General features: G+C 38.5%; 1 protein-coding gene across 4 annotated transcripts in view; it reads left to right on the top strand.

Annotated features, from left to right (window-relative positions):
- The window catches only part of LOC128551282 (adenomatous polyposis coli protein-like), a 77,191-nt gene extending 62,385 nt beyond the window's left edge, over positions 1-14,806 (top strand). For all 4 annotated transcript variants that reach the window (XM_053532057.1, XM_053532058.1, XM_053532060.1 and 1 more), the window contains one exon: positions 1,071-14,806. In XM_053532057.1, the coding sequence (XP_053388032.1) occupies positions 1,071-11,212 (10,142 nt within the window). In that variant the 3' untranslated portion in view covers positions 11,213-14,806. The remainder of the gene's footprint in view (positions 1-1,070) is intronic.
- The last annotated feature ends 7,935 nt before the right edge of the window (positions 14,807-22,741 follow it).

Raw genomic sequence — 22,741 nt, 5'->3', positions numbered from 1 at the left:
ATTTGGTATGTAGCAACATATAGTGGTTCTCTACCAAGATTATTCAAATTATTCCCCTAGGGTCAAATATGGCCCCACCCCGGGGGTCACATGGTTTATAAAGACTTCTATAGGAAAAAACTTTAAAAATATTCTTGTCTGAAACTACAAGACCTAGACCTTTGATATTTGGTATGTAGCATTGCCTTATGGTTGTCTACTAAAATTGTTCAAATTATGCCCCTAGGATGAAAAGAGGCCCTGCCCCGGGGGTACCAAGTTTTACATAGACTTATATAGGAAAAACTTTAAAAATCTTTTTGTTTGAAACTGCAAGGCCTAGGCTTTTGATATTTGATATGTAGCATTGCCCAGTGGTCCTTTACCAAGTTTTTTCAAATTATGCCCCTTAGGTGAATAGGGGCGCCACCCAGGAGGTCCCAAGTTTTACATAGACTTATATAGGAAAAAAACTTTAAAAATCTTCTTGCCTAAAACTGAAAGGCCAAGGCATTTGATATTTGGTATGTTGCATTACCTAGTGGTCTTCTACCATAATTATTCAAACTATGCCCCTTTTGATAAGGATTTCAATACTAATCTTTAATGTTCTTAGCCCTGACCTACTGACCTACTTTCTTGTTTTTGAAACTACAGCAAAAAGATTTGGACCACATGTTGTATAGTGTTTGATACAGATTTCAATACTCATCTTAAATAGGCTTAATCAGGTGAGCAATATAGGACAACATGGCCCTCTTGTTTAAGATACAGGCTTGAAATTTGGATGACATGTACAGTTTTGCATACTGATCTTAAAACTGACTTTCAGTGACCATGAATGTGACCTACTGACCTACTTTCTTAATATTTTAGCATCAGTTTGATGTTTGAAACATGTAGCTCATATTACTCAGGTGAGTGGACCATGGTCATCATGACCCTCTTGTTTTATTTTTTAGCATAAAATGTCCTAGAAAACTGAAAAATATTTATGAAAACTCATGCAACTTAGTCAGCTTCGGTCTATACAAAATCCTGTATTTGTTGATACGAATTACATTAATCATAACCTTGTATATATTTTTCAGGAGGACTACATGCGATAGCTGAGCTTCTGCAGGTTGATAATGATGTAAATCATGACACGGACGAACAGTACAATATCACAATGAGGAGATACGCTTGTATGGCGCTAACCAATCTGACGTTCGGCGACGGAACAAACAAATCACTCTTGTGTTCCCTGAAAGACAGCATGGAAGCTCTTGTGATGCAGCTGTACAGTTCTAATGAGGAATTGTGTCAGGTAGCAGCAAGTGTACTGAGGAATTTATCATGGAAAGCCGATCTGGCAAGTAAAAAGACATTGAGAGAAGTGGGTGCTGTGACCACTTTGATGCAAGCCTCAATGAGAGTGCAAAAAGAAACAACATTAAAGAGCATTCTAAGTGCTTTGTGGAATTTATCTGCTCATTGTAGTGAAAATAAAGCAGATATTTGTGCTGTGGACAGGGCTTTAGAATTTCTGATTAGTTCACTAACTTATAAAAGTCCGTCAAAAACTACTTCTATTATTGAGAACGGAGGAGGAATTCTACGTAATGTGTCTAGTCATATAGCTGTAAGAGAAGATTACCGGCAAATTTTGCGAGTTCATGGATGTTTGCAAATTCTTCTCAAACATTTACGTTCACCTAGTTTGACTATAGTGAGTAACGCTTGTGGCACTTTGTGGAATTTATCAGCGCGCTGTGCAGAGGATCAGCAAGCATTATGGGAAATGGGAGCTGTTGGCATGCTGAGAAACCTTGTACATTCAAAACATAAAATGATCTCTATGGGTAGCAGCGCAGCACTAAAAAATCTTCTTGCTGCACGTCCAGCAATGAAAAATATTGAACTAAATAAGCAAGCTAATGGGAATCGACCCACTTTACATGTGAGAAAACAGCGCGCACTTGAATCAGAAATTGATCAGAATTTGTCAGAGACTTGTGAAAATGTTGAAAGTCCAAGAGACAGTCCGGTTGAGTCTAAGAAACAAGAGACTGGCCATTTTGTGTATCCTGTATATCCTCTTCTAGATGGAGAGCAACGTCGACAAATTTTACGGGGGCCAGTTATTCCAAGGAGCCAAAGTGGGGACCATGCTCTGTATGAAAATCAGTTGAAAGTTCAGCCTGGTGTGGCAAGGTCTGGTAGCCAAGATAGTGTTGGGAGTACACACTCAGATATTTCTCATGATAGGTCTCGACATGCATCTGGAGGAAAAGCTGGTACTCGGGCTCATTCAAACATGGGTGGTAGCCTTGACAGACATAAAGAAGGCTTACAACTAGGTCAGAGAGGTCTTTTTGAAGGTAGGACTGAACGAAATCCTCTTGGTGCTCCAAATAGCAGAATTTTACAGGTCATGCAGGAAGTTGCATTGAATGCTGGTATTGAAGACCAGTCACATGATAGTGACTCAGCAGTTTTCAAAACTCCACTTCCTGTATCCAGTCTACGGTTCCAAAATCATGCAGCATTACAGCAACAACAGCAAGCACACCATCAACAGCAGCAACAGCAACATCACTTCCAGACACAGCAACATACATCATACCCAGCTCATGTCCTTAATGCTCAACATGCGTCAGCCTACCAGAGATACTTGATGAACAACTTACCTCAGAATCAAACCGGCCAGTTTGGTATACAAAACACCATGTACCAAAACCAAAGACTACAACATCAGGAGGGTCGGAATAGAGACGATGATGATGAAAAGCCGCTAGATTATAGTATGAAATATCACGAAGGAGGTCCTGCTAACCAAAGAGATCCTAGACTTGGCCAGCCTCCTCACCAGCCAATGATGGGCAATTATGTAGGAAGTCAACAGTTACCACCTAATAGTGTTCAGAACCAGTTCAATAATTCAGGTAAAAATATGTTCTATGCTGGTCAAGAGGGGAATAAACAGTATAATTACAACAGTGCTTATGCTGAAACAGATCTCGACGATCCGGATCAGCCAACAGACTATAGTGCTAGATATGGTGCTGAATATAACGCAGAACAGTATGGTGATGAAAGAATAAATTACGCAAATCAGTACGAAGAGTCTGATCCCCACTGTGCTGATTGTAAACTGGAGGAGGCTCGACGGTACAATGATAGACTGGACCAAGCAATTGACGATGATCAGATAAAAACCTTTTGTACAGAAGATACTCCATACCTTAGTACAGCAACTTCTTTGACCGATTTGAGTACAGCTGTTAAAATCCTGGAAGAAGCTGAACAGCATTGTCCGCCTGAAGATAACGATGACGAAACTCAAAATTTCAGTTCAAAGTATGGTGAAAATGCTGCTGCAGCAGAACAAGGTCAAAGTTCAAAGTCAGATGAGAAGAGTCAAAGGCCAAGGTCAGATCATGGCCAGAGGTTTGAAGCTGACAAAAGTAGTAGGTCAGGAAGTAATATCACAGATATTCAGACAGGAACAACTGTTATAGCCAATTATCACCTGAAATTTGATCGTAGGTCACAGGAGTCAAACAGTCGAGAAAGTGAGGAACCACAGGAGAGAAGTTTTCATGACAACCGGAATGACGATGCTCCCTATGATCAGACAAAAACATACTGTGAGGAGGGTACACCAGTCTGTTTCTCTCGTGTCAGCTCCCTGAGCAGTCTGCACAGCAGTGAGGCTGGAGACAGACAAGATCCCAGTAAACGGCCTGCAGGTCCCTTAGAGAGCATAGACGAGCATACAGATATCAATAACAGTATGGTTAAAATGCCGCCACCTCCTATGACACCCAACACATTCAGACAGAAACATGATGAACAGCGAGATGGTAACAGCGACAGTACTGAGAAAGAACACAAAACTGTAACATTTGATGATAAAGAACAGGTACAGGAAACACCAATGATGTTCAGTAGGTGTACCTCACTTGGTTCACTGAGCAGCTTTGATGCACAGTCCGTACACAGTTCAGTTTTCAGCGAATACAGTAGAAGAGCGAGTGAAGTTGTCTCACCAAGTGAACTACCAGACTCTCCAAGTGAAACCATGCCACCTAGTCCCAGAAGAACCAAATCACCAGAAAGGAACCCAAACAGAAAACCAGTCAATCAGGAATTGTTCCCGCCAAATAAAGTAGACGGTCAGGAAATGTACGCTGGAGGAAACCAGTCTTCTCTACCTCAGCAGTTTACATCTAAGATCAATGATTCTGCCCATAGAGTGAATCCACTTGGTCGATATTTGGCCATGAACTCAGTCGATAAAATGATGGATTATGAAACTTGTTCGTCTAAGTCAGAAGCTCCTGTTGTTTATGCAGAAGAAGGCACACCTCCAGTTTTCCATGATAACCTGAGTGAACTGAGCTGTATTACTAGTGATAACTATAACATAAATGACAAAACATTAGTAGAAACTCCTAAAAGTAGAAGTAGTCAGGAAAACAGTTCCCATAGCAACCAGAATGATGAAACTTTAAATAGCCAATCAGGAAACAATAGTTCTGTACCAACAAATATGACAGAAGCAGAATTCAGACCTGAAAGGATTCAGAATGATGTAGAAAATGGGAGAAGAGATAACTTTCAGCCAAAATCAGATGCAAATCCTTCAACTTACAGTTCAAAAGAAGATGGTGCTAAAACTACTGCAGATGCAAAGCAAGACAAAACAGAAGATAAGGGAATGTCTTCAAATTCTGATGTGTCTGAAGGAGAAGATGACTTGCTAGCAAACATTATCAGCTCAGCCATGCCAATAAGTTCCAAGAAAATGAGGAAAAGTTCTTCAGATAATGTAATCAAAAGAAAGTCTAGCAGTTCTAGTAAACCTGATAGTGGATCAAGCTCAAGGTCATCCAAAACCCCTGCCAAATCAGGTCAGCATTCCGAGAGTGGTAGTAAATCCTCCAGTGGTCAAAGTTCTGCAAAGAAAAGTTTAAAACTTGGTAACAAGAGCCAGGAAGTATCACCGGATTCTAAAACAAAGTCCAGCAGCCAGAGTTCAAGCAGAAGTCAAGGTCATGGGTCACAGGGGTCATCACCAGGGAAACAGAAGTCACAGATACCTAGACCACTACAGCATAAGCAAGTTCAGCAGATATCACAGCTAGATTCCAGCATGGATTCAACAGGTTCACAAGGAACTGAGGAATCTCCTTTTAACACATCAAATGCTCAGTCTGTTATAACAAAGTCGGCTCAGAAGCCCAAACCACAGCAGAATCCCGCAAATATCAGCAATCCCATGATCCTTCAGAAAGCAAGAAATCTGTCAAATTACGAACATGAAGAAGAAGGCTGTAGAACATATGCCACAGAAGACACACCATTTTCTGGATCAATGCAAACCTCACCTCAGACAGCTAGGAAATTTAGCGAACCTCGAATAGCAGATAGCAATCAAGACACCATTAGATCTTTTGCAACAGAAGATACTCCATTTAGTGGGTCTGCACCTGGCTCACCTAAGATGCCAAGACAGAAACATTTTCCTGATGATTTTGACACTGAGACAGATAGTATCAAATGTTTTAACACAGAAGATACACCATTTAGTGGGTCAGCTTACGCGTCCCCAAAGGTTGGTTCTCCAAAACTGAACAGGAAGGCTCAAATGCAAAATCCTACACAAAGACCTGGTTCCCAAAATCAAAGCACTGGCTTCAGAAAGCCTGTTCCTGTGCCACAGAACCAGCCTGTTGCCAAGCAACAGTCTCTACCTCAAAATGTTGTCCCTAGTCAGCAACAGAATTCCAGACATCAGACTCATCCTGCTTTAAATCAACCACCTGGTAACCAAGGGCTTCCAGCGATCCATCCACAGTTTAATCCACATCTCTTTGGCTATATTCATAATGACTTTGATAATGGAGATGATGCAATAAAGACATACGCAACGGAAGGGACGCCACAGAATTACTCTAGAACTGGTTCATTCAGTGACTTGAGTAGCCTTAATGCAAACTTTGATGAAAAGGTTAAGATAAGTGAGAAGTCATCTGCTGCTGTAGAAGAGAAAGCGCAACTTACTATCCCACCTCCTGTTGATGACTGCCAGTCAGACCACAGCTCTTCGCTAGAGGAAAGTGAAGATTTACTTTCAGAACTGATACAGTCTGCGATGCCATCACCTAAGCCAGGAAAACATCGTCGATCTATCGACAGAAATCCAGAGGGTGCTGAAGGTAGAAGCAGTTTGAGTCAAGACAGATCAGTACAGAAAAACAAAAAATCGAGTGAGTCAAACATACCTACACATTTTCAGCCTAAAAGAACATCAAGTTTAACTCACGATACAAGAAGTGTACAAAACATGCCAAATTTCCCAAATTATTCTGATAGTTTAGATCAAGTGAAAACATATGCTATGGAAGGAACCCCAAGTAACATGTCTCAAGCTACTTCTCTAAGTGATCTGACAACAGACTCTTCCTATCCTGCTGATCTTCAGGGAGGTAAACCCAAAGGTAGAAAGTCTCTACCCTCCAGTGTTACTAATGACACAAGTCTTGGCACCAGTGCAAATACTAATTATAGTCACACAGCAACGTACGGTACATCAAATGATTCCGTTTTCCTTCAATCTGATGGAGGAGGGGATTCGTTTAAAGTTTATAAAACTGAAGGCACACCTCAGTCATTTTCCTGCAATGAGTCTTTGAGTTCCTTGAGTATAATGACAGATGACAGTAAGAATGAGATGGCCCAGCAGATTAAAGTGCTAGCCAATCAGCTTGTCAAGGGTGATGGTGCTCCTGCCCAGCAGTTGCCTGGTAGAGCATCGGAAAATCTTAAACATGAGGATAACAGTGTGGGTAATAGACCTGAATCACGTGGTTCCAATTTTAGTAACAACTCGATGCATTCTGGGAAAGAGTTGGAACGTCATGTGGTTGGTCAGTCTAGCGAGGATCAATCAGTTACAGAAGAACCAATACCAAGGTCGCAGTCAGATGAAACCAAAAATTATGGTGTTGAAGATACTCCATTATGCTTCTCAAGAAATTCTTCATTAAGCTCCATCCATGACTTAGAACATGATAAAATTGCTGAAGATACTAACAATCCAAAACAAGAACAGAAAAAACAGAGTGTTGAAACGCATTCCAAACACGCTGCTAGGGATGAAAAAGCAGGATTTAAGGTAGAGCACACCCCAATCTGTTTTTCTAGGAATAGCTCGCTAAGTTCCCTTAGCGTCCACTCCGATGAGGACGATGACCCAGACGACATGGCCCTATTGGAGGATTGCATCAGTTCTGCCCTGCCACCACGGACAAGGCCATCACGTGAAGAACTTAGACGTAATTCGCAGCCATCTAGAGGAGACCATAGAATAAGAAACCGTGGTGGCAGCAGTGCGACGGGAAAGCATAGTTACAAGAGAAATGCATCATCCGGCGATGAGTTAGAACGTTCTGGCGAACATGATTCCCGCTACTCCAACTGGCGTCAGCAGCCTCACAAATCTAGTGATGAGATCTTTCGAAAACCAACAATGGATGCTAAGGGTCGACCTTGCAGGAGGTCAAGGTCACAAGATAGTGAGAAACATTACAAAGACGTGTCTAACCAGCAGCTAGCTCAGTATGGTATGAATGTACACAGGGGTTCATGGGATTCTGTTGCAATGTATCCTGGAAATGCATTTAATAATTTAGAGACTGCTGAAAAACAGCGACAGCAATTGATTTCTGAAACTCAGAATATTGTACACCAGGTACAGAAAATGACAAGAAGTGTTGAAAAGGGAGATGATCATGAAAGTGAGAAGACAGATTCCCCAGCATCAGATTACAATTTCTTTATGACTTGCAGCGGAAACACGGAGATCAGCGTAGAGAGTATCAGCAAACAATCATTCCCGAGTAGTATGGCTCCAGATACTGATGACGATATATTGGAGGGGTCGCTGGTCGGTAGTTACCGTTTTGGTGCAGATGGTGATGAGACTGGAGGACAGACAAGTCATGATGTAACACTGACTGAAAGAAATGTGGCAAAAGCCATGAATGGAATTGATAATGGATACACTGGAAACAGAGGACATAAAGTACCAGGAATGGAAGCTAGTATAACATCTGAAGATGAGCGCGCTTTAGCTGAGAATGCAAACATTGTGATGTCGGAAATGATGAGTCGTATGGTACTTTCTGGTACATCAACTGTCGATGAGGACAGTTTTATTGAGAATGAGACACTTTCACTTGTATCCAATGGTTACATGTCCGATACTGCATCAGAAGCATCCAATACATGGTCTGCTGGATCAGACTTCCCAATTGAAGGGTCTGGAAATAGGGCAGATGGTAATGGACAAGGAAGCAGACGCCCAAGAATTCTGAAACCAGGAGATGTTACACAGACGCAGAAAAATATGGAAACAGAAATGAAAGGTGTACGAGGGAAAAGGAAACCATTGTATAGCAGCAAGTCAGTGCCCTCACCAACTCCTTCAACCTCTTCAATATCCAAAACAAATAAGGGTAAAACACAGTCTGGTTCTAATATTGGTAAAGTTTCACCTAGAACTGTTCCTGGTGCTTCCTCTCCATCAGCTGTAAACCAATCTACAACTGGGAAGAAATCTTTGAGAACCATGCCACAAGCATCTAGTACACCAGTTAAAGCCAGTCAAGCTCCCCAGAAATCTAGATCAAGTAAACCTGGAACTCCGCAAAGATCTTCCTCTCTCGATCAGAGATCACAACAGAATGCAAGACAAACTCTTGGTAATCGCAGTGCTTCGACCAACAGAAGTGACTCAGTGAACCGTAATGACTCCAGTAACAGAAGTGGATCATCAAATCGTAGTGGTTCAGCTAACAGGAGTAGTAGCTCTACCAACAGAAGTCAATCATCCAATCAGTCACCATCAAAAATTCCTTCCAAATCAAATACAAGGGTAACAAAGGACACAGTTGATACGGTAGACAAAACCAGGCAATTGTCCAAACAGGGAACATTTATAAAGGAATCTACAAACAGAAATGCTCCAGTTATTTCCCCAGATGAGAAGAACAAGGAGAATATTGCTGGAGTGAGAATGAGGCAGAAGAAAGCCAGTGAATCATCAAGCATAAATCGCAATTCCAGTGGCTCATCCAAATCTAATTATAGTAACACATCTAATAATAGCAACAGTTTTTCAACAACTTCAAGTGACAGTCCACCAGATTCTTGGAGCAAAGCATTAAGTAGTTACAGCTTTGCTTCAGAACAGACACCTAATAGGAAAAAAGATTCCAAACTGAAGAAAACTGCAACTTCTGAAGTAAAGAATTCTCCAAAAAGTACTAAAATTCCTAGTCCATGTAAACCAGCATTGAATAAGTCAGGAAGCGGGCAAAGTCTTAGAAGCTCTTCAAGCAGGGACAGAGTGACCAAATCCAGCAGCGGTGTTTCACTTACAAGTGTCTCTGGTGGGCTGATTAAAGCTGGTTCAAGCAATAGTTTAAAGCAGACAAACTCACGCCCATCAACTCCAGTCAATATGAGTAGAAAAGGATCCATGTCAAGTGAAACAGCCAAAAGTGACAAGAAGCAGAATGGCAAAAAGGGGGTGACTAGCAAAATCTCTGGTCTTTGGAAGTCAGAAGATAAGGGAAAGAGCAAAGACAAAAAGTCCAATGTGTCAAAATTGCCTGTTGCTAAAGCTAAAGGAAAGACGAAAGACAACAAAAAGAAAGATGAAAAAGCAGTGAAACGTGAAACATCACCAAAACCGAATGTAAACAGAAATACATACATTCTTGATGAATCTACTGTTGAAGGGATAAATAGAAGTTCAACTTATGACAAGTTAGATGCAACCAATGACAAAAGTCAAATTCCATCACATGACAGTACACAAGTAGCTGTTTACATGAACAAGAGTGTTTGTTTATCGAGCAATGAGAGCAAGACAGCAAAACAAGTTAAATCAATTTTCGATGATAATGAGTTAAATAAAACTTGTAGAGACTTTTCTGCCTTTGAAATTGGTGTGGAATATAATCTGGATGACGCTTGGGCATCAAATGTTGAAAAGTCGATTGAAGTGATGTCTAGAAGTATAGAAGATAATAAGAACAGAATTGATAGTTTCTATGATGATACCGTTGACACAAGTAAAATGGACTTGACTGGTTCACCCGCTAAAAGACTCAGTAAAAGTGGCTCAATGAGTGAGATTGAACTAGAGTTTGGTAGAATACACTCTGGAACGTGGACAAAAAAGAAGTCACAGAACGATTATGCAACACTTCCCCATGCAGAAGACACAAGTCGTACACTGCCATTGGTTAAACGATCGGAAAGTTTGAATTTTTCAGCAAATATGACGGTGTCACACTATGACTATGATGAAAATCAAGAAGTGTGGATTCGTAGAGATGATAAGTTAAGAGCTTCAGATATTTCTGGAATGTCCACTAAGAAAAAGAAAGGGTTCCGTGGCTCATCTGGTTTTCTAAATGCAGTTAGCAAAATGTTTGGAGGTGGTGCTAAAAAGTCTAGTGATAAACAAAGTAAGTCTGTAATTGTTACTGATAAAGACAGTAAAAAAGGGGGAGAAAGTGCTAAACAAAACAAGAAGGAGAAAGATGGTAAACTAAACAAATCTGAAATTAAGTTAAGTAAAGCTGAACAGAAACAGTTAAAAGCTGAACTTAAAGCTCAATCAAAATTGAACAAAAGTGAATCAAAAATGAGCAAAAAGGAAGCAAAGCTTAACAAAAGTATGAAAAGTGAGAAGAGATTTGAAGCTGATGACACTTCTAGTCAAGTTCTAGGATCATCAACATCTAGTTTAAAGAGAAGTGCAGAATATCTTATAGACATTGATAAATCAGACGATGAAGATATGAATGCACAAAGTTTTACCATTCCCATGGCTGTTTCTTTAACTGATACATCAAAAAATGGTCCAAAAAGTCCGGAATTGAGCAAGTCTCAAATGAAAGATCAAAATAGTGTTGGTAATATCGGCATGCCGGTGCCATTTTCAAACAATGTGAAACAGATTCCTTCCAATAATGTTACTCTAGATCATAGTTCAGATAATGATAGACCTCAGTTAAATAAATCGGCAAAAAGCTCACCCACGCAACATTTAACAAAAACCGAAATGCTACTGGCGAGACGCCAAGCACAGCTGAACACATCATCTGAACGTAGCGAGTCTGAAGATGAGACTACAGGGAGAAAAAGGAGCATCATTACAACTGTATAAATGACTATTGTTGCGTGTTGCTGGAAGTTTTTTTTTGTACTGTTTAATAGCATTGCTTTATGTTTGAGAATTACCTTTGACCTTGTATTTATTTCTGCCTGTGGGAAAGGTCTTAGAATACACATGTTTTCATTCAGTTTAACATTTGTAAATTTATGTTTTCATAATAACCTCATCTATAAAGTTTTACTTAAAGTTCTCATTATTTCTTTGTAAATATTTCATAAATAAGATGTATAAAACCACTTTTATAACATTTATACTTGAAAGCATTTTTGTATTGCTCTAGTGTTTTAGCAGACAGGCTTTTGAAGCTGTTTCTAATGTTTTTTAGGATTTTTTCCAAGCTGTTGTCAGATCAGAGATCAAATTGTTTGTGTTACCTTAATATATTCTTTTTCCAAGCCCTTTATGTGAACATGATGATTAAGACAGAAAACACCACTAAAGCATTTATATGTAATACTTATCAGAGTTTGATGCATTGAGTTCTGTTGTGTGCATTAGTACTAACAGTGGTTGTCTAATTAATATTAACTGTTTGCTTTACTGGCCATATAGTGTTACATATAAAATATTAAATTCAGATTATACATAATTTTATATTTCAATAGTTCAGTTTTTATGTATGATGGTCTGATATATTGAGCCAAGTATATACTGAAATACTTAAAAAAATAGCAGGTGACCAAACAGACATTTTGTTATGTGTACTATAAAATGGTTGTGACATATTTCAGTTTCTGGTTGTAGGTAACTATATGATTTAATACATTGTGATAATAAAATAAGCAAGCTTAGGAAGACTAGTTTGGCAAGAGATTTATTTTTGGGAAAAATATGTGATGTAGTGTAAAATTATCACATTTAGCATTTACACGATTTCCTATCACATAATGTGTTTCTACAAATTGTTAGATAATTAAAGAAGGTCTTCTTGTAATTTTTTTCATGTTAAAACATAGGTTTTATATATGTGCTACATACATGCTGTACATAAAGACATTTAATTTTTAACAAGATGGTATATTTGAACTAATAAAATAATATCATTTGAAAATTGTTTGAATTGTATTATTAAAGTGGTATTTTCCAGATTTAAGAATGAATTGATATGATATGTAAAGATTAAGATCATAAAATTGAAAAGAAAAAACAACAAAACAACATTACTGTTAATTTATGCATTATACTTACAGGTAAGGCTTTTTCTTGGCCCATAAAATTATAAAGATAATGGCCTTACCCTGCTAAATTTCTATAATAAACTTTTCCATCTTTCAGTTTGGACTGTACCATTAACTTTTAAATGGGGTGCTTACCAATAAGATACTGACTGAATGGCGAACAGTGCAGATCATGTTCAGACTGCATGGATGTGCAGGGCTGATCATGATCTATACTGGCCACAAAGGCAGAATCAGTCGTGTCCAGCATGATAAAAGTTAATTTATTTAGTATTTGTTTTTGACACCAGTTTGTCATATCATAGCCAAAATTTGACTGCTTTTGCTACCTCTACTACAATATTTTTCAACAGATGTTGCTTTGTACATTAGAAATTGACTGCTTTTTCATTTAGTTAAATTTTTAGAATACCCACTGCTTACTGGCAATACTGCATTACAGAAATGGCCTATATTATGTATGGAACAATGTTTTGTTGTGTTGATATTTGCATGGTCAGCATTTTGCTTTTTCCATATTTTGAACATGGTGTAAATTTACTGTTTCTTGACTGTTTTAATTCATAATGAATTAATGAATGATATATGTGCAATATTTATTATAGTGTAAATAGAAGTGTAGAAAAAAAGTTATTTTTTGAAACAATAGTTGCTGCAAATGGAGTTGTTTGAAGCACAGAAAATTAAATTATTTACTGATAACTGGTGTATGCAAGATTCAAATATGTATCAGGCTATTTGATTGGCTGCATTGCAAGCACCAAATCATTTGATTGGCTTAGTTTTTGCAAAATACAAAGTCAAATTCATTTCATATATATGCAGTTTATGAGAGTTTTATAATACAGCAGAAAAATTCAATGATACATGTAGCTCTTCGGTAGAAACAGATTTACATGTTTTGCACTTATGAACACATGGTTGATGTGTAAATTTTAGTATTTTTGATAGACAAGCAAATACACATATAGAGAAATGCAGAAGAATAGATATACTTCTCCTTTTGATAATTTTTGTACTTATATATTAACGGTGTAGTGGAAAGTAGAAAATGTTGAAACAGTTGAAAGTTTGTAACAAAAATAAGGATTTATACCTTTTTTTAGCTTGACTATACGAAGTATGGAGAGCTATCCTACTCGACCTGGCATCAGCGTCCTTCCTCGTCCGTACTTTTGATGCACTTTCTCATTATCTTTGTTATTACTTGATGGATTTGCTTCAAACTTGAAATAGTTGTTCCTTAACATCGCCCACATCATATGGCTCAAGGGTCATAACTCTTGCATCAATATTTCATGAATTATCCCCCCCCCCCTTTTTACTTAGAGTTTCAGGTTAAAATTTTGGTGCACTTTCACTTTATCTCGGTTATTACTTAATGGATTTGATTTAAACTTAAAATAGTTGTTCCACATAATCACCCACATCATATAACACAAGGTGCATAACTCTGGCACCAATTTTTCATGAATCAAGGTGAGCTTTTGTGATCACCCTGTGTCCGTCGTCAGTCGTCTGTCGTCAACTATTAGACTGTTAACACTCTAGAGGTCACAATTTTGGCCCAATCTTAATGAAACATGGTCAGAATTATCCCCCTTACTACTTAGAATTTCAGGTTAATTTGGTGCACTTTTCACAAAATATCCGACTTATTACGAAATGGATTTGATTCAAACTTAAAATAGTTGTTCTACCTCACCACCCACATCATATGACACAAGGTGCATAACTCTGTACTAATTTTTCTTGAATTATGCTCCCTTTTTACTCAGAATCTTATGTTAATTTTGATGCATTTTCACAATATCTCAGTTATTAGGAAATGGATTTAATTCAGACTTGAAGTAGTTGTTCCACCTCATCACCCACATTATATGACACAAGGTGCATAACTCTTGCACAAATATTATATGAATTATGCACCCTTTTTGCTTAGAATTACACTTACATGGTATTTTGATACCCCTCTTTTTACTTAATATTTTTGACACAGACTGCAGCTATTGTGCAATATCTTCATCTACCATTGGAGTCATTAAATACTCCAGTTACAGCTCCAGTTTCCTCAGATGTTCCTAGTTTCACTATCCAGCATCGAAATAGTCGAGCGCAATGTCTCCTGTGACAGCTCTTGTTAAACAAGAAATTCATGACAATAAAACAAAAGTTTGTTTCATCTGTAATTAGACATCCATGCAGCCAAAATACATATTCCATACATATATGCTTTTAATACCCATTATCAAGGACATTATTTGATGACATTTTTGTGTCCTGTTCATTGGATGTAAATACTTATCAGTCATGTTGACTTTTCTAAGATTTGATACCATGTTTATGTCTGACTTATATTGGACAAAATGTTCAATAAATCAATAAAAAATTCTAATGCTACAACAAATGTGTTATTGTTATTTCCCAATATTTAATCCTTACAGTTTAATACAATCTTTTAGTGTTGGAAAAAAGCAGATTCATATCTCTTTTATCTATTAAAACAAATTGGTCTCATATAATTAAAATTTACTTTTTGTTGGATTTTTGAAGCAACCTTCTTCTATATTAAATTTTGTGTCCCTGGCACTCGGTGCAAGGGGCATACAGATTTGGTATTGTCAGTGCATCGGAAAAAAAATTTGATGCGCCTAGCTCAAAAAAGTATTTTATGTAGATTAATGAAACCTTGCATGAGTCTTTAGCATGATATAAACTTGTGAATTTTTCATCTTGGTCAGCCCTTATTTCCAGAGTTATGGCCCCTGAAATAGAAATGCACATTTTCACCTTGTGACATATATAGCTCAAAAAGTATTTCATATAAATTGATGAAGCATTGCAGAAGTCTTGATCATGATATGAACTTGCACATCTCCTATTTTTCATCTGGCTCCTCCTTTAATTTCCAGTTATGGCCCCTGAAATTGTCAAAATTGTGGATTTTTAGCTTGATTATACAAAGTTTGGAGAGCTGTCCTACTCAATCCGTTGTCGGCGTCCTCCCAGTCTTGAAAACCACTGAGCAGAATTACACCAAACTTCACAGGAATGATCCTTGGGTGGCCCTCTTTCAAAATTGTTCAAAGAATTGAATTCCATGCAGAACTCTGGTTGCCATGGCAACCGAAAGGAAAAACTTAAAAAAATCTCCTTGTCCAAAACTGCAAGGCGTAGAGCCATGATATTTGCCATGTGACATTATCTGATGGTCCTCTATGAAGATTGTTCAAATTATGCCCCTTGGGTGAAAAGAGGACCCTCCCCAGGGGTCACAAGTTTTACGTAGACTTGTATAGGAAAAAGCTTTAAAAATCTTGTCTAAAACCACAAGACCTATGCTTTTGATATTTGGTATGTAGTGTTACCTTTTGGTCCTCTACCAAAATTGTTCAAATTATGCCCCTGGGGTGAAAAGAGGCCCAGCCCCGGTCTCAAATTTTACATAGACTTACAGAGGAAAAAAGTTTAAAAGTCTTCTTGCCTTAAACTGCAAGGCCTAGGCTTTTGATATTTGGTATGTTGCATTTCCTTGTGGTCCCCTACCAAAATTATTCAAATTATGTCCCTGGGATGAAAAGAGGCCCTGCCATGGGGGTCCCAAATTTAACATAGACTTATATAGGGAAAAAAATCTTCTTGTCTGAAAGTTCAAGGCGTAGGCCTTTGATATTTGGTATGTAGCATTGCCTAGTGGATCTCTAACAAGATTGTTCAAATTATGCCCCTGGGGTGAAAAGAGGCCCCACCCTGGGGGTTACTTGTTATACGAGTTATATCGGAATAAATACTTAAAAAATTATCAGATCATATTTCCTAGAATGTTTAATTATAATTACCTGATGACCCCAAGGGATTAGGGATAACTCGACTGTTACCTTAACCTACTGACCTACTTTCTTGTTTTTAGCTCACATGTCACAAAGTGACAGTGTGAGCTTTTGTGATCGCGCAGCGTCCGTCGTCCGTCCGTCCGTCCGTCCGTCCGTGCGTAAACTTTTGCTTGTGACCTCTCTAGAGGTCACATTTTTCTTGGGATCTTTATGAAAGTTGGTCAGAATGTTCATCCTGATGATATCTAGGTCAAGTTCGAAACTGGGTCACGTGCAGTCAAAAACTAGGTCAGTAGGTCTAAAAATAGAAAAACCTTGTGACCTCTCTAGAGGCCATATTTTTCACAAGATCTTCATGAAAATTGGTCAGAATGTTCATCTTGATGATATCTAGGTCAAGTTCGAAACTGGGTCACGTGCCGTCAAAAACTAGGTCAGTAGGTCAAATAATAGAAAAACCTTGTGACCGCTCTAGAGGCCATATTTTTCATGGGATCTGTATGAAAGTTGGTCTGAATGTTCATCTTGATGATATCTAGGTCAAGTTCGAAACTGGGTCAGCTGCGGTCAAAAACTAGGTCATTAGGTCTAAAAATAGAAAAACCTTGTGACCTCTCTAGAGGTCATACTTATAAATGGATCTTCATGAAAATTGGTCAGAATGTTTACCTTGATGATATCTAGGTCAAGTTTGAAACTGGGTCACGTGCCATCAATAACTAGGTCAGTAGGTCAAATAATAAAAAAACCTTGTGACCTCTCTAGAGGCCATATTTTTCATGGGAACTGTATGAAGATTGGTCTGAATGTTCATCTTGATGATATCTAGGCCAAGTTCGAAACTGGGTCAACTGTGGTTAAAAACTAGGTCAGTAGGTCTAAAAATAGAAAAACCTTGTGACCTCTCTAGAGGCCATATTTTTCACAAGATCTTCATGAAAATTGGTCTGAATGTTCACCTTGATGATATCTAGGTCAAGTTCGAAACTGGGTCATGTGCCTTCAAAAATTAGGTCAGTAGGTCAAATAATAGAAAAACCTTGTGACCTCTCTAGAGGCCATATTTTTCATGGGATCTGTATGAAAGTTGGTCTGAATGTTCATCTTGATGATGTCTAGATCTATTTTGAAACTTGGTCAGCTGCGGTCAAAAACTAGGTCATTAGGTCTAAAAATAGAAAAAGCTTGTGACCTCTCTAGAGGCCATACTTTTGAATGGATCTTCATGAAAATTGGTCAGAATGTTCATCTTGATGATATCTAGGTCAAGTTTGAAACTGGGTCACGTGCCTTTAATAACTAGGTCAGTAAGTCAAATAATAAAAAAAAACCTTGTGACCTCTCTAGAGGCCATATTTTTCATGGAATCTGTATGAAAGTTGGTCTGAATGTTCATCTTGATGATATCTAGGTCAAGTTTGAAACTGGGTCAACTCAGTTTAAAAACTAGGTCAGTAGGTCTAAAAATAGAAAAACCTATTGACCTCTCTAGAGGCCACATTTTTCAATGGATCTTCATGAAAATTAGTCTGAATGTTCACCTTAATGATATCTAGGAAAATTTTGAAACTGGGTCACGTGCAGTCAAAAACTAGGTCAGTAGGTATAAAAATAGAAAAACCTTGTGACCTCTCAGGAGGCCATATTTTTCATGAGATCTCATGAAAATTGTTGAGAATGTTCATCTTGATGATATCTAGGTCAGGTTCAAAACTGGGTCACGTGCCTTCAAAAACTAGGTCATTAGGTCAAATAATAGAAAAACCTTGTGACCTCTCTGGAGGCCATATTTTTCAACGGACCTTCATGAAAATTGGTCAGAAGTTTTATCTTGATGATATCTAGGTCAAGTTCAAAACTGGGTCAAATGAGCTCAAAAACTAGGTCACTATGTCAGATAATGGAAAAAACGACGTCATACTCGGTTCAAAACTGGGTCATGTGGGGACAGGTGAGAGATTCAGGACCATCATGGTCCTCTTGTTACTAAATGGATTTGATTCAAACTTAAAATAGTTGTTCCACCTTGTCACTATATAACAACATATGACACAAGTTCCATAACTCTGGTACCAATATTTTATGAATTATGTCCCCCCCCCCCCCCCCCCCCCCCCCCCCCCACTTTTACTTAGATTTTCAGGTAAGTTTTGATGCATTTTCACAACTAGTATATCTCAGTTATTACTAAATGGATTTGGTTCAAACTTGATGTTGTTATTCCACATCATCACCCACATCATACGACACAAGGTGCAAAAATCACTCATGCACCAATATTTCATGAATTATCCCCCTTTTTGCTTAAAATTACATGTATACTTATTAATGTTATTTATCTCTCTTATCACTTAATACTTTTGACACAGACTCAAGCTAGTGTCCAATACTAGTATCTTCATTCTTATTGGAGTCATTAAACACTATAGTGACAGCTCCAGCTTTCTCAGATGTGCCCAGTTTCACTATCCAGCATCGAAATAGTCTAGCGCGCAGTCTCGTGTGACAGCTCTTGTTTGTTTATGATGCTCATGATGCTCATAACTCAAAAAGAATATGGCCTAGAAAAATGAATCCCTAATATTAATGTTTGTTAAGGCTATATCTCTTTAAGACTGCGAACATTTGGATTATTGCCCCTTGTTTGTAACAGATACACCAGTAGGGGCACACCGTGTCCTACAGACACATTTTAGATTTCTGTTGCAGTTTCTTTTTGTTGTGGGCCTACTTTGTGATGCATGGCTCTATGGCTGTGTTTAGAGTGCTCTATGTCTCCCAGAAATATACCCTTACTTTTTATTATACGCCCAAAGGGACGTATTATGTTATCACGCTGGTGTCCGTCCGTCCGTCCGTTAGCAATTTCGTGTCCGCTCTGCCGTAACTCTTGAACCTCTTAAAGGATTTCAAAGAAACTTGACACAAATGTTCACCACACCGAGACGACGTGCAGAGCGCATGTTTTGGATGTCTCGCTTCAAGGTCAAGGTCACACTTGGGAGTCAAATGTCATATCAGTTTGTTTCGTATCCGCTCTGTAACTCTTGAACTGCTTGAAGGATTTCAAAGAAACTTTACACAAATGTTTACCACACCGAGACGACGTGCAGAGCGCGTGTTCCGGATGACTCGCTTCAAGGTCAAGGTCACACTTAGGAGTCAAATGTCATATCAGTTTGTTTCGTGTCCGCTCTGTAATTCTTGAACTGCTTGAAGGATTTCAAAGAAACTTTACACAAATGTTTACCACACCGAGACGACGTGCAGAGCGCGTGTTCCGGATGACTCGCTTCAAGGTCAAGGTTACACTTAGGGGTCAAATGTCATATTTGACTTTGCTTTGTGTTTATTGCTCTGCATTACAGTGCTCTTATTTTTATTTGGCAGATCCCTCTTTTGATCACTTACAATAAAAAATTTGAATTTCTTCCCGTTTATGTTACTATAAATAGCTTATTTTGAAACCTTTTTATTATTGGCCGTAGGGAAAAACCGAGACCAGACCACTTTTCAGTGGTAAAACATGGATGGTACCTCCAATTTTTAGGTGTATTTTGACAAACCTTTACCTGGTAAGGATTTTTTGTGGACTTAGAATTTTTTTAGGAATTTCTTCCCTTTATTGTTCCTGTCCTTTGGGCTTCACACCCCAAGTTCTTTAAATTTTGCTCCCGTCCTCTGATGTAAGCCTTTTCGGGCGTATAATGCCCCGCTTGGCGGTGCTCTTATCTTTGGCAGTATTACATATTGGAGGAAGCTCCGTATTATTCCAGAAAACACTTCTGATGGTATAATACTTTTCATGTTTCCCAGTACATTCAAAGGAAATGTCAAAATAAAAAGTTTGAACTCTTGTAACCAAGAACAAGTCTAGTTGTGTTGCATCTTATTTAACTTGGAGGAAAGCTCAGATCAAACTAAATGGTTATAAATGAGATAATTGCACAGAGGCCACCTTGGCAAAAAAAGAAAAGAAAAGAAACTTATTAACCTGTTGACTGTTTGGTAAATTTTCATCAAATGAAGACATCACTTTTACTTTTTTGTGCTTTAAGGGGTTGAGTTTACACCAGGACAAGGATTGCACGATCCCGTCCATGCACATTTTATGTCTGCTTTATGATATAAGGCCGATTTTAAAGTAATTGGTACAATTGATGAACACATAAAGACGAGACATGTGCAAGACCGAAGCCTCAGGGGTCAGGATCACACGTGGAGGTCAAAGATTAACTGGATTATTTGTGTCTGCCCATTATTCTCGTCATCCATCAAATGACTTAAATATAACTTGGCACAAATGTTCCCCTTAACAAGATATGTCTTTCGAAAGATCCATACCTTTAATGTCAATGTCACACCTAGAGGTAAACAAGAAATATCTTTAAAAAAGATGGTTGGCGTGATGTAACTGAAGCACAAGTTATATATGGGCAGAACCTGTATTTTAAATCTTTTGGCAATGTTGAAAGGGGCCTCTGTGAAGTTTTGTATAAATGAGGACAGTAGTTCTGAAAAAGACTGTTTAGAATTGTGGAGGGACACCAAACATTCACAAAAGCTCACGTTGAGCCTTTGGTGCTTAAAAGATGGTAACAGTAAGCAAACAATATTGAAATACGTTCTATACTTTATTTCTGGAACTGTTGAAAGCAACATGAATCCTTACCCAACTTCATCTTATTATCAGATTTGTCTATCATTCAGAATATGTACAGTACTGTTTTCACCGGAAAGATTAATTTAAAATTTAGAGTCTAAAATTTAACAGTATCGGACATGTTGTTGCAGGTTAGTAATGATTTGCACTGGTTAGAAATTGTTGCTGTAATGCAGGGTAAGAGTTAATGACTGTATAAAACAAATGACCTCTTTGTAAAAACAAAACTTAAGAAAAGGAAACTTAACAAAACAGAAATAACTTAACAAGAAAACTTAACAAAACAGAAATATGTCCGGATGTGCAGATGAATATTTGGTTACGCACACCTGTTCAAGTGGTACGCATACAACCCAATGGTGCTGTACCTAGGGCGTCTTCGGGCGGGATGTTCTTGACACGAGAACATGTTCGTGGCGTATTTGCGCCTGTTCCGTAGTAAAGAATCACGCTTGAACACCAAGAACATGACCCGAGAACACTGTTCGCGGGTCAAACTTTTACACCACCTTTTACGGGGAGCAACAGGAACACGGTTCGAGAACACTCAACAAAATGGCGGCGAAATGGCACTTTTGTCCTTCCTTCTTTGTTTACAGAAGTCAAAATACAAGTTAGCAACAATGAATCAACGGGGCAGTCCGCAGTTTCAGTGTCACAGATATCCTGTAGAATTTGATGTATTGTTATTGTTTCTTTTGGCAAAATGATGGGCGCAGCCATCTTGAATGTTCTTGATTGCACTTTCTTGGCGTTTTTGCGGCTCAAATTAAGGACACGGTTCTCCAATATCTCGCACCGACACTCGAGTTATCAAGAACTTCCGCCCGAAGACGCCCATCGATGACGAACGCGTTGTCATTTCACTCAGTGTCACACATGACTCAGAGTGAAGCATTTTCAGCCTTTCCTCCAATCAGCGCCACTCTTACAAAATCTCTTATTATGGCTAAAAATACCGAGAATACCTTACCAAGCAATCCGACTGGTACATTATTCAGGCGGCATAAGGTCATACGAGGTCATAAAATCGTGCTTAATACGACACGCCGAAAAATGTTAGGTCATTATTTTCTCTTTGGTAAATAACTTTTCATCCATGGAGTGATATTTTTAAAAAAACTCGCAGTGTGTCATGTGTAACAACCATACCCTAGCTCGAATGTATGCTGTCCTACAGTCGTCAGTCCTCATAGAATGATTGTCTGTGGTCAGAAAATGACCCTATTATTTTATGGATCAGTAGGCCAAAGGTCAAGACCACAGGAAGCTTATGACTGAAAATGGGTTCCACTCAATAATTTGAGACTGCTTTGCCCTACAGTTGTCAGATGTCAAAGGTCAAGGTCATGGTGACCCCGAGACGGAAAATAGTTTTCGCTCAGTAACTAAAGAATGCTTCAGGTTACAGTCGTGAGACTGCATAAAATGATTGCCTATGGTTAAAATACGGCCCATAATGTTTTGCGGGTCAGTAGGTCAAAATTCAAGGTTACAGTGACAGAAATTGGTTTCCTCTTGATAAGTAAAGAACGATTTGCCTTACAGACGTCATACTAGGATGGTTGCCTATAGTAAATAGATGATCTATATTGTAACACAGTTATGGGGTCAGCAGATCAAAAGCCAATGTCACAGTGACCTTTAGACTGAAAACGGTTTCCGCACTATCGTCAAAAAACGCTTTGGCTGTCAATTACATGCAGATCTAGTCAGTAGATGATCCCTGTTGCTTGGTCAAGATCACAGCATACAAAATGACATACCCACTTGCCTTCCACATACCATACATCAAGCCGATGCGACAAATGAGGTACGATAGATAAGGTATTGTTTTGTTCTGGGG

The sequence above is a fragment of the Mercenaria mercenaria genome, chromosome 19 (assembly GCF_021730395.1).
Source record: "Mercenaria mercenaria strain notata chromosome 19, MADL_Memer_1, whole genome shotgun sequence".
NCBI lineage: Eukaryota > Metazoa > Mollusca > Bivalvia > Venerida > Veneridae > Mercenaria > Mercenaria mercenaria.
This window is presented reverse-complemented; position numbering and strand designations above follow the sequence as displayed.